General features: G+C 36.2%; 1 protein-coding gene across 1 annotated transcript; it reads left to right on the forward strand.

Moving 5' to 3' along the window:
• The first annotated feature begins 9,821 nt into the window (after window positions 1–9,821).
• On the forward strand, window positions 9,822–11,237 carry LOC136834685 (E3 SUMO-protein ligase ZBED1-like). Its single transcript, XM_067097272.1, has one exon. It carries the CDS (start codon window positions 9,822–9,824, stop codon window positions 11,235–11,237), a length of 1,416 nt encoding a protein of 471 aa, XP_066953373.1.
• Window positions 11,238–12,661: the final 1,424 nt, after the last annotated feature.

Raw genomic sequence — 12,661 nt, forward strand, 5'->3', positions numbered from 1 at the left:
TTATCAATTACTGTTGGCGATTACTTCTGATAGATAGGGCTTAATGATATAGTGTGTTTGGATCGTTTTTAAAATAATATTGTTACTTTCGCTAATTCTGTCCAAAACCTAAATTTTTCCAGGACGTTGAACTCATGTTTTTTTTTTTTTATTTATTTATTTTTTTAATGCCCAAAATGCCTGAGGGTTTTTCGGTTCATATTCTGCTGGACAAAGGTTTTATAAGAAAGGCATTGTGTCAAGTGATAATATTTGAAAAATCTTTTCTGGGTACCAGTAAAATTTCTGTGAATACCACAAGTCATTAATCCCGATAAAAGTCTTAAGAAAATACGTCAATAAATTTTGATCATTCTTAAACATTTTTATTTTTCAAGATCAGTGGTCTATGGGCGGTCATCCAAATGCCCGTTTCTGGCCCAGCCCCGAAGGAAACAACAAAGAGGGAAGGGAAGGAAGAAGGGTCAAGAGGCTTGATCAAGAAGGCCTCTTCCAGGAGGAAAGGTTATTAAGAATTTGGAAAAACAGAAGCTGGAAGACAACTCCAAAGCCTGTCAGCAGAGGGAAAGAAACGTCACTGAACCGCGTGATCCTACGAGGATTCCAGATTTCCAGAGTCTGGCAGGACGTTACGAGGCCTTGGGAACAATAAATAAATAAGTAAACATAAAATCTGAAAGACTGGTACAGTATCTGTTTTGTGAACCTGTCGCCTGTAATTAGATTTATGAATAAAACATTAAATAAAGATCATAAGTAGCAGGCGATATTGTTACCTACAGCAATCAACTGCCATCGATGAAGGTGACAGAGACTATCCTTCCCCATAATGGATTACGTATTCCCCATGTTTACGTTTCAGTGCCACAAATATTCCGTGTGTGTTTCTGTAATATTATCTCTGACCAGAAATTGGAAACAGCTTCCCAAAGTGTGCTACTTCCTTTTACATGTTTATATTATTATTTTTTTTATTACCAAATATTCTTCGTATTTCCGTATATCATATCTGAAGATCATAGTATATCGCCACATAAGAAGAGATTTCAAAGACAAATTCAATTTTATCAAAAGACTTATTTTCAACAGTTAATTTCCGCAAGAAACTGTACTGTTGTCAGTAATTTATTACACAATTTCTAATTGTATTTACTTAATTTACCTGTGTACTTTCATTAGCATTTCTAATAATTTCATTAACACGTAACATCAACTTTTTTCACATCTTTTACCTTTTAGCTAAATATTATTCGATTTTCCGAACGCTTTCCCACATCGATTCATCAAACCATTCAAAGACAAGAAAACGCTTTGACGAGAGAAACTGCCATTTTCCACATGAAAGAAATTGTGTACTATTTTTTCGCCACGATCAGCTCACCTTCAGTTTCTACTTGTCTCCACCCGTAATCTTCACGTAACTTCTTCCATGTGAGTATTAAAAGATAAAATAATTCTCTCTCTCTCTCTCTCTCTCTCTCTCTCTCTCTCTCTCTCTCTCTCTCTCTCTCTCAGGCAAAGACAATGGCAATAGCTGTGCAGCACTGAAGTAGAACTGACTTAGCAACAGCCATGACTGTATATGACGTCAAATATAAACAAATCAGTGCCTTGGCGTGTCCCAGAGGCAATAAGATGAAAAGGGACAGCCAGAGGACAGAAGGATAAAAGAGTCAAAGGGAAGGGAACTGGACATGGGAGGTTCCATGAAGATAAAACGAACATGTAAATGGAAATGAAGTTTTCAGATTACCTTTTCTTATTTGGCTCCGAAGAGGCCTCAAGCGAAAAATCGTTACGATAAACATCAGGCATTTTAAGGATTCTCAAAGACAGTAAATATTTCTTTTAATCAGTATTATTTTTTCATTAATGATATACAGCATATTGTATGTCTACAGTTTCTCGGTCCCTATTTATTTGCCAACTCAATTTGGTAAACTTTATCAAATCTTTCAGTTTCCCTGAGCAATTCAGTTGCTTTGAATCTTCGTGAAATATCAACCATAATGTACCTCTTTGAATGATTTATTAGTTATATATATTCATGACTTATTTTACTCTTTGTCTCAAAATAATTTGGCTTATACTTAGTCATCAGTGTTATCTGTTCTGCTTTTAACTTGATGTTTAACTATCAACAGCACCTATAGCCTTTAGATTGATATTACAAAAAATGCTGAACGTTTATTCTTTACAACTGAGGAAACGCGATTCACATTAACCTTTACTTACTTTCCAATGACCCTATCGTGTTGGAAATAATTAAGCTTAGATGTGTATCAAAATCCGTATATGCAAATAAGGATAAACTTTTCTAATCCGCACCACATTAATGACAGAGCTTCACTGACGTGGTCTGACTTTCGTTCAACATATTTGAGCTCTATTCTTTCAGTCTGATTTAAATAACAGACTGTAATCTTTATATGTGGTCACTGAAGAGAGCAATCATTATGGCTGGAGCTAAAATATCAAAGAACAATGCACGAAATAAAGTTCTACTTCCGATTCGAAGCCAAGAAATATAACTACATTAGATTAACCAGGACCGCCATCTTAAGTAAACTAAATTAAGGACGGTCCTTGTGGCAATATTCAACCATTTCGTAAAAGAATGCAGCAAGAGCTAATAACTCAACATGAAATAAACTACAGAGTGAAAAAAAACAGCAAAAGAGCTATTAAATGCAGAAGAGATGCTTATATATAGACTAGAATAGAATACAGGACTTAGGCCAAAGGCCAAGTGCTGGGACCTATGAAGAAATTCAGCGGTGAAACAGAAACTGACAGTAAAAAGTTTGAAGGGTGCAACAGGAGGAAAACCTCGCAGTTGCACTACGAAACATTGTTAGGAGAAGACGGTGAAAAGGAAGACGGAAGAAAGAGAATATGAACGGAGGTACAGTCAACAGGATTGAAAGGGGTTGCAGCTAGGGGCCCAAGGGTCGCTGCAAAGAGCCTTAAGTAATGCCCACAGTGCACCGCATGAGGTGCACTGAAGGCACTACCCTCCTACGGGGGCGATGCTTACAGAAGATTGGAAACCGATATAAAACGTCCATGAACGATATGGCATCGCTTTCCTTCCGAGACAAAGAACTGCTCTTCACAAAAGCTCGACGTTTCATCTTAAGCTTCGTTTAGTATGTTCCGGTTTGTCAGCACTGACCGTAATTTCTGACCATTTCAGAACTTAACATTCAAAGACGTGAATGAAAAATGGTTAAGCCTGCATAGAACAATATATTAGAACCTTTTCCATATATATTTTTTTCTCAAGGAAAATTTAGTTGCTGAAGGTCATTTCCAGTAGAACAATATGGAGATCATGTATATTCCTTTCATACTTATTAACGCTTTCCTGGTTCGTTCTGTTTAAGTAATTATCTTGTACTGTAGGAACACTTTCACAAATATAGTCTGTTATGATATACGCTTCCGTTTGTATTGTCAAGAAAGTTCCTTTTTAAATACTTTTCTTCACTGCGTCATTCTCAATTGTCTCACTAACACAAAATTTTTAAGCAATTAGGGAATATTTTCAGGTAATACACTATGCCTCTGTATTGTTTTTACTATAAAGCCCCTTTTATCGTTCTGAATGCATCCCTTAATAAAATATGAAGATCTTAATTTATTGGCTTTATTCCTAATTGCATGTAATTCCCCATAAATATTTTCATGACCACATACACGCAATGCTCTCAAAACAGTGAACACTCTTTACTGTGCCCAGAACGGAAAATATAAATATATGTTGAGTTTTCTGTATACGTTAAATCTAAAACCATTACTACTTCCGTGAAGAGGACATTCAAATGACGGCAGACAACAACCTTTCACCATCTCATGATAAATTTTACCAATTCATTCAAGCTTTCAAGGAAAGCGTTTACATTTGCACAATACCTAACGAAAGAGACCTAAAATGTAATGAGAGGGTCAGAGTTCATTGATTTTAAGAAAATCTCTAGGAATGTACAAGAAAGGTGAAGAAATATGAGTGATCTTACATTTACTCAATGTTTCACAGCGTTTAAAGAATTTCTGGCAAAATAAGTAGCTATACCAGAGCGAAAAAACAAAAAGGTACACCATTCCAAGCAAAGAAAGCCAGCAAAAAAAAAAAAACTGTATGATGTTTCAGCTCCTCATTTTCTTGTTTGCCTGCAGTCAGAGACAGAGATAAATGGCTGTCCGAAAAGAAAATCAAACAATTTTGGAATTGTTCGGAAATAATGAGACACATGTCAAGGAGAACACACAGGTACCAAAGCTTCCTCTGGAAACTAATGAGGTTAATCTTTACAATATCTAACGTTTCGGAAATCAAAACGTTATTGAAAAATAACAGGTATATCGATGACAATTCTCTTAGAAAGCCACGAGAACAAAGAATCCGTGTACTAAGGAATAGAAATCCTGTATCAGGAGCGACTACACGAGTCTGCTTTGTACGAGTAAAGATGGCTTAAAAACTACGAAGTTCCTGACCTACACAAAAGTAAAATCCTCTGAGCAGCGCCCTTCAGCGAGGGGGATGAGGTTGTCATACACTTCGACAAGTGGACCGACAGGTGACATCCTCGAGGACATCTCCTCGAAGTACGAAATGCAGAAGAGCTCGACGACTCTCGAAGGACCCGTTGCTTTTTGAACGCTCCTCCAGACGGCTTTACGATTATGGACAGGAATCCCTTGAGGAAATCTCACCTGGTACCAGGACCCACTAAGATTTTGTGGGTCCTGCTTGGTACATACTTGTAAGAAGGGCATAAATGGCCCCTCGAACTTCTCAAAGGGTTTGAAAAGTGATTAGGAATAAATAACTCAAATCATTCATAAAACGAGGAATGAGGAGAAGTTTTAGATACATTTTAATTTTTCCTTCATGATAAAACATAGCTCAAGAATATTGCAAGGCAATAAAGGCAAAGAATATCCCACAACAATAAAGCTTTTCATCTAGTTTCTTGCTTGTTTACTTGAAATAATTCTGTAAGGAAGATTAAATGCACATTGTCTACTGACAGAGAGAGAGAGAGAGAGAGAGAGAGAGAGAGAGAGAGAGAGAGAGAGAGAGAGAGAGAGAGAGAGAGAGAGAGAGAGAGCTTTTTAAGGAAAACTAAAGTTTTGGCTAATGAATTTCACCTACGCATTTCAAAATTACAAGAGCGAATACTTCTGTTAAAGTACCTTTGATTGTGACTTTAAACTGACCAGTGACCTTGTCAAGAGTCAGGTTAAATTTAATTTGATGTAATGAACACCATTAACCGATGTACCCACGTACTTAGTTTCCTCAAAATACGAGAAAATGAAACGTTTATAAAATAAAAATTTGACCTTTAAACTGAATCTATGACCAGGAAGAAAAATACTGCCAACACCAAGGTACCTACAGTATGTTCGCAGTTTCATAGAAGATAAAATGTTGACATTTAAATTGACCTGTAACTTTGAAAAGAGGGTCAAGTTTAAAAAACTGTCTGGTGAAACGATCACCAACACCCAGGTACCTTACCCTGATTCACCTCATCTGATAAAACTAAGATGCTAACATTTAGATGGACCCGTGACCTTGAAAAGAGCATGTAAAGTAAAAAAAATACCTAAAACAACACCTTTAAACCACTGTTGCGTTCTGAAGGCCAGACTCCTCTATTTCAGTTTCTGAGATCTAGTGAAAAATGTTAACATTTTGGCCTTTAAAACAACTAGGAGACCTTGCAAAATGCGTCAAGGTCAAGCATTTATGAGAAAATTAATCAACAAAACCTGAGGTATCTTCCTACGAAGTTTTATATATCACATAAGAGAAGAAAAGGAATAGGTAAATTAATAATAATAATAATAATAATAATAATAATAATAATAATAATAATAATACATACATACATACATACATACATACATACATACATACATACATACATACATACATACATACATACATACATACATACATACTGGAATGATCTTTTACAAAAATAAAAACTCAGGGAAATGGTTTTTCCTACCTGAAGATGTAAAGATTTTAATTCATCATTTCTTTTGAATAACAAAATAGGTGAAAAAGTGAAATATTTACTAAGTTAAATGTCCACTAGATATCGTAAAACCCATCACATACTTCAGCTTTCCAGTACCTAAAAATATATATATTTTTTTCGTATTCCATTTTGATGATCATAAAGATGTGGACACAAATGGATTTTTTCCATTTTCTTGTGATAAGTGCTGATTACTTTGCTTATAATTTGTCAGTTACTTTTCCAACTTAGCAGGAAAGGGTTCTTATTGCCAATGTTGGAAAACTGGTAATGTTAATCTTGTAAGGCCCCAGGTGTGAGAAAACATCTGACCATAAAATTATGCCTTTCTTGCTCTGATGTTAGACGCTACTTTTCCGTTCGCGGAAGCCCATGTCTAGTCAGAAATTTGTGACAATAAATTTTACGGGCTGCTCTATGAGCAAGAGCCCGTGCTGGCATAAAGCCAGCTTAATCAAAAACAGTAACATGACATTAAATTTGTAAGGACCCGGACGCTGTCTCTTACTCATCCCGTCTCTACAGTCTATTAGCGAAATATTGGAGGGTAGCTCTTGCCTACCGATCGCCGTTAAGTTTCTATAACTCCAACATAACCTAGTGTTTTTGAACGGGTGTTCACAGATCATCTGAGTGCCTGTGCTGAAGGCAAACATTTGTTTTCTTGTTTGGTGTTTGATCTTTGCAAAGGCTTGGGTGCTTGATAGGCACTATATTCAGTTTCTTTAGGACCATTCGTTCTGTTTTACACATTTAATTACATATGAACACTCTAGTCTTTTGACCTTTAGGTTTGTTCCACATAAATATTTGCAGATTTTGAAATAATAATAATAATAATAATAATAATAATAATAATAATAATAATAATAATAATAATAATAATAATGTCATTGCAGACTTCAAAAATAATGCTGAAGTATGGCTGAAATGAGAGTTTGTGTCATTTTCGAAAACTTTTCAGTCGGAAAAACTTTTCGAGCCAATTGTGCATAACTCCGTGACTTTCAAAGCTTCACGTGTAACTCTTGCGGCGATGAAAGAAAGAAGGCTCGTACTAGTAAGAGGAATGCCTCAAGATTAGAGAGCCATCCGACCACTAGTGCCAAATTTGCCACTGAAAAGGACCGCCCAAAACCAACACTAAGACTCCTCAAAATGCAGATACTCATTTTGCGAGAGTTGTTATCAAATTCCTAGTGGCGGGAGAAGTTAATAGGTTATTAACAGTTAATGAACTTACTACACAGGCAAATGCTAATTTGCGCAGCGTTCAAATCTACCATTAAGATTCATCACGCGAAAGATGACGTAAGGCATGAGAGCCATTACTCAAATCTCGAGAGTATCGTACTAAATTTGCGTAATCATGAGCAAAATTAGTGATATTTTTGTATTTAGTATCGGTTTTTACAGATATTTTACGTATGTGTGTAAGACAAAGAAAATTTTTATATTCACAGGCACTTTAAAAGTTTATCAAAACACATATTTTACACTCACAAATGCCATGTACACAAACAGACATCTCTAGCACGATAAAAATAAAGCGTGAAAAAGGTAACTGTTTACCCCACTTCATATGGCTCCATTAAGGCAACAGCTTCAGAAAACTAGTACAAGTACTTCTGTCGATAGTGGATGTAATGGCCCGTAATAATTAACCCTCCTTCCGAGGAACCAAGAAAAGGACTGCTACTAGTGATGGGTCGTTCGTGAACGAACCGATTCTAAGAGCCGGCTCTTTTATAGGAACGATGAGAACCGGTTCCCATTCAAGAGAAAAACGGCTCCTTTCGTTCATTTTTGACGCTTTTATTTTTTTTACATATTATATATACATTAATGGAATTTTGGTACTATGCATTGCAGCTGTAATATGAGGAGATAATTTGTTCCTCATAATTAATTAGATAGTGGAACGCATTAGCAATAATTAGTTTGAGTGTTGTCGGCCACCCGTATATGAACATTGAAATAACTGTCTCCGAGTCTCGTTGGAGTGGCTGCCTCGGCACAAGTTCAGTTCGTGTTGTGAAACGTTTTATCCTCGACTCGCCACTCGCCAGTCATCGCAACAGACAACACAGTCACAGACACCCTCAAGCATAAAGTTGATTTTTGTGCTAACAGTGGTATATAAATATGAGTGGATTTAGTGAAAATCGAAAGAGAAGTAGTATAAGGATTCATTTTAGTGACATAAATAATTCAAGAGCAGAATGCAGAATCTGTAAAGTTAAGATTTCCTATCGTGCAGGATCCACTAACAATCTACACAGGCATATGAGAGTTGTACATCCTACTACTTTAATAGAGAAAGTACGTAAAGTTAGTGACCATTCAGATTCTCAACATGCCCAAACATCAGCAGCTACTACCTCCAGCTCTGAAACTAATGATGAGTCTGTTCAATCAGTTGATCCCGACGACCCTAGCACTACACCACCTACAACTCTCCTCAAACAGGTACAGTAGTTGCAAAGCCCAAGTTAGTAGGCTATGAAAGAGCAAGTCTGTCGGTCTTTTTGGTATAAACCACACAGTATTCTCCGCTCTGCAAAATTGGTTAGGTTATGGAATTTTGAACCCTTTGAAGACATAAAACGTATATAGCTGCCTACTTGCACAATCAACGTTGTTGTTGTTATTATTATTATGACAATCATCATTGTTAGTATTATTATTATCATTATTATTATTATGTAACAATTTCACGCATATTTGAAGGAGCTGAAGAAAGTGACAGAGTTAGAGTAGGTTAATAGATTTTAATTATCTCTAGATTTTAGATTTTGATATGCATATCCTATTTGTTCATGTATATCATATATACCTTTTCACATGGGGAAACTGTAGGCACAAATCAAAAGAGCATTATTCATGGGAGGTTATTGGCATTTTAATAAGGTGTAAATGAAATTCCAATTCTTTCACCTGGCTTTATGGAGGTATGCACTCTCTGAGTGACTGTCTAGTTTATTTATTTATCTATTTTTATTATTATTATTATTATTATTATTATTATTATTATTATTATTATTACTACTACTATACTATTATTTATTTTCATTTAAATGTGTTTTTAATATTTGCTAAATTATTTTAATATATTTTTCTATTTTAACTCTTGGGCTTCTCTGCAACATTTAGGGAATGCTCTGGCTCTGAGCCTATTCCTGAAGAGTAATTGAAATATGTATTAAAAAAAAATAGTAATAATACTGCAGCAATCTGGGCATGACCCTGAAACAGATAATTGCTTAATAAGATGCTCTAAACTGGAGTTTTAAATCAATATCTCGACTGCATGCAACATAAATTGATAAAATTCTCAGAGGAAAGTTGAAAAGTCAGTATATTAGTTAGTGGGGCATTTGCTGGTAGACTCCAGGAATCTTGTTTAAGAGAACCCACAGGAGTGGAGTTGAATGGTGAGTGTAAGCCTGCGCTTCCATGGCATGTGCCACAGCTGATTGATAGACTGACTTTTCAACTTTGCTCACCGAGTATTTCATCAGTTTATGAAGGTAAAACTCCAGTTTTGGACCCCTTAGCTGATTCAATGTCATGTCCAGATCTACTGTTGTCTATGACCATAGACTATATCAGTATGGGTAGTAATGAATACTGTACTCTTGATTGACCACTGCAGGTAGAGAAAGAATTAGTCCGAGCCAGAGACAGACCTCTATTGCCCAGTACCTCCCCAAGTCTATGACTCCACTAAAACAAAACTCAATTGACGAGATATTGGCCAAGATGATTGCGAAAGATTTCCAACCATTTGCCATAGTGGAAGATAAGGGATTTAAAGATTACTCCCATGCCCTCAATCCATCATATGTTCTTCCATCTAGGAAAACCCTGTCCCAAAAAATCATTCCAAAGCTTGTTGACAGAGAACGAGAAAACTTACAAGATAAGGTTTGTCAAGCCTCAGCTGTTTGCATTACAACTGATTGTTGGTCATCACGAGCTACAACAAATTTCATGTCTGTCACATGCCATTACATTGAAGACTTTAAGATGGTAACTTCTCTATTGAGTTGCTTCGAATTTAGTGATAGACATACTGCTGAGAATCTGGCAGATGAACTGTTACGAGTAGCTAAAGATTGGAAAATTGAAAACAAAGTGGTATGTTGTGTCACAGACAATGCTTCTAATATTGTAAAAGCCATTAAATTACTTAAATGGACTCACTTTCCATGCCTTGCACACACACTCAACCTGATAGTACGAGATGCACTTAAGGTGATAAAGCCAACAGTGGATAAGGTGAAGGGAATGGTGGAATTTTTTCATAAAAGTTCAACGGCAACACAGAAGCTCAAGTGTACTCAACGCCAAATGGGAATGCCGGAGTTAAGACCCATTCAAGACTGTATCACAAGATGGAATTCAACTTTTCATATGCTGAAACGGGTTTTGGAGTCAAGAGAGGCCATAATCTCTACCATAGCTATCATGAATGCCCCAGTTGACATACCCAACCAAAATGAATGGGATATAATTAAAGAAGCCTGCACTGTCTTGGAGCCATTTCAACAGGTCACAGTAGAAATCAGTGCAGAAAGCTATGTGACTGCCTCAAAAATTATTATCCTGTGTAGGGGTCTTCAAACTGTAACAAACCATCACCAGACAAGTGAATTAATAACTACTGGAAAAGTAGCTGAGTTGGTTACAACTCTTTCTAGTTCAATGGAAAGGAGGTTCCACCGCATGGAATACAATGCTGTCCTCTCAGATACTAGCATATTAGATCCAAGGTTCAAGAAACTGGCCTTTAATGAAAGCACTGCTGTTGATGATGCTGTGCAAAGACTGACAACTGCTGCAGCTAGATGCAATCCACGCAGTGAACCAGCCTCGCCACCTTCAGGGCAAGATTTAAGAGTAAATCCAGAGCCACATACATCAACTGTGTGGAGTTTTTTTGATGAAAGAGCATCAGGGGACAATGAAAGAAGAAATCCTTCAACAGACGCAGTTTTAGAAGTTAGGTCTTACCTCGAGGAACCAATAATTCAGCGAGCAGCAGATCCTCTGAGCTGGTGGAAATCCAAGGCCTTAGTGTACCCACGACTTGCCAAAGTCATGGCAAGGAAACTGTGTATAGTAGCAACTTCAGTCCCATCAGAGAGAATTTTCCCAAAACGGGGCAGATTATAACAGAGCGAAGGAACAGAATCAGCCCAAACAAAGTCAGTGATTTAGTTTTTCTAAATGCCAACTTACGAGACACTACATAGGCTCTCTCTCTCTCTCACACACACACACACACACACACACATTTAACTCAATAAGATACCATTAACATGAGGCCAAACAGGAAATTCCATTTTTTTAATTCGTTTTTTATTTTTTTCACTATATTATTTTAGTTGGTAATTACCATTATATTCTTTCAATTTGCATTGCCATTGGAAATCCACAATTATTTCTACCGGCATATAAAAAGTTTAATATATTTCAAACTTTTTTTTATTTTGTTTTTCAAAGTAGGGAAACATTGAATAGGCCTACGAATTTCATTAAGTAATATTTTCATTATAATGAAGTGTGTTAGTTGATGATTAATAGAAAAAGAACAATTGACAAATAGAGTTTTTATTAACCTTTCTTTTATGTATGAAATGTTTAATATTGCCAAAGCCATCCAACTTTTATTACGGTATTGGTTTTCTTAATAAAGAGCCATTTGGGAGCCGAAAGAGCCATTTAGGAGCCGGATCTCAAAACTGAAAAGAGCCAAAAGATCCGGTTCCCTGAAAGGAGCCGAAAATCCCATCACTACTCTCAACGGCCTCATGTGAGCATCTGCCTCTGATGGTTTTCCCCTCACAAAAGCCGTACAAGTAGTTGTAAGTAAACGAGTACTTGATGGTAGTTGAACTGTTGAAAGTACTCGAGTACTTAATGGTACTTGAAGGCAGTGGAGAGTGCTCATAGCGGTAAGTTACATTCGGTGCTGGTTTATTCTTTTATGAAGCATATATTCTTTGATGAAATAAAAATTCCTTTGAACCAGCTGCTCTTCTTCATAATCAGCTGGAGAACTGGTCACAATTACCATAAATTTACCCAGAACGTTTCCGGAAGATCGAAATGTTTTTGGGACATATATTTATAACTTAATGATAAATAATATTGCCAAGACCAGGAAGAACATTCTTTATTATACGAGCTTTCGAGGTATAAAACATCATCAGGATGAAAAAACGACAAGGATGAGAATCAATGAAATTACAATAAAATGAAATGTCATAATAAATCATCGGCAAAAATATTAACCAAATATATAAAACGAACCGTAAATACAGACTAAAAGAGTGAGACGCAAAAATAACAAAAAATAAAAAACGAGCACAAACAAAAATATGTAAACAGAAACAAGGTGAAATGTAAACAAACTACCAAAACTCTCAAAGTAAAATATTTAACGACCCAATTGTGTGCCTACTATGAAATTACACGATAGCTAGTTGAATACCAGACGAGTTGTTGTTCAATTCCGGTTTCATCCTTTTAATAACCAGCGACTCTGAAATCTGAAGGTCCAGTCTATTTGAACAATAAGACAGTACCTCAAAATC

Source organism: Macrobrachium rosenbergii, chromosome 54, assembly GCF_040412425.1.
Source record: "Macrobrachium rosenbergii isolate ZJJX-2024 chromosome 54, ASM4041242v1, whole genome shotgun sequence".
Classification (NCBI taxonomy): domain Eukaryota; kingdom Metazoa; phylum Arthropoda; class Malacostraca; order Decapoda; family Palaemonidae; genus Macrobrachium; species Macrobrachium rosenbergii.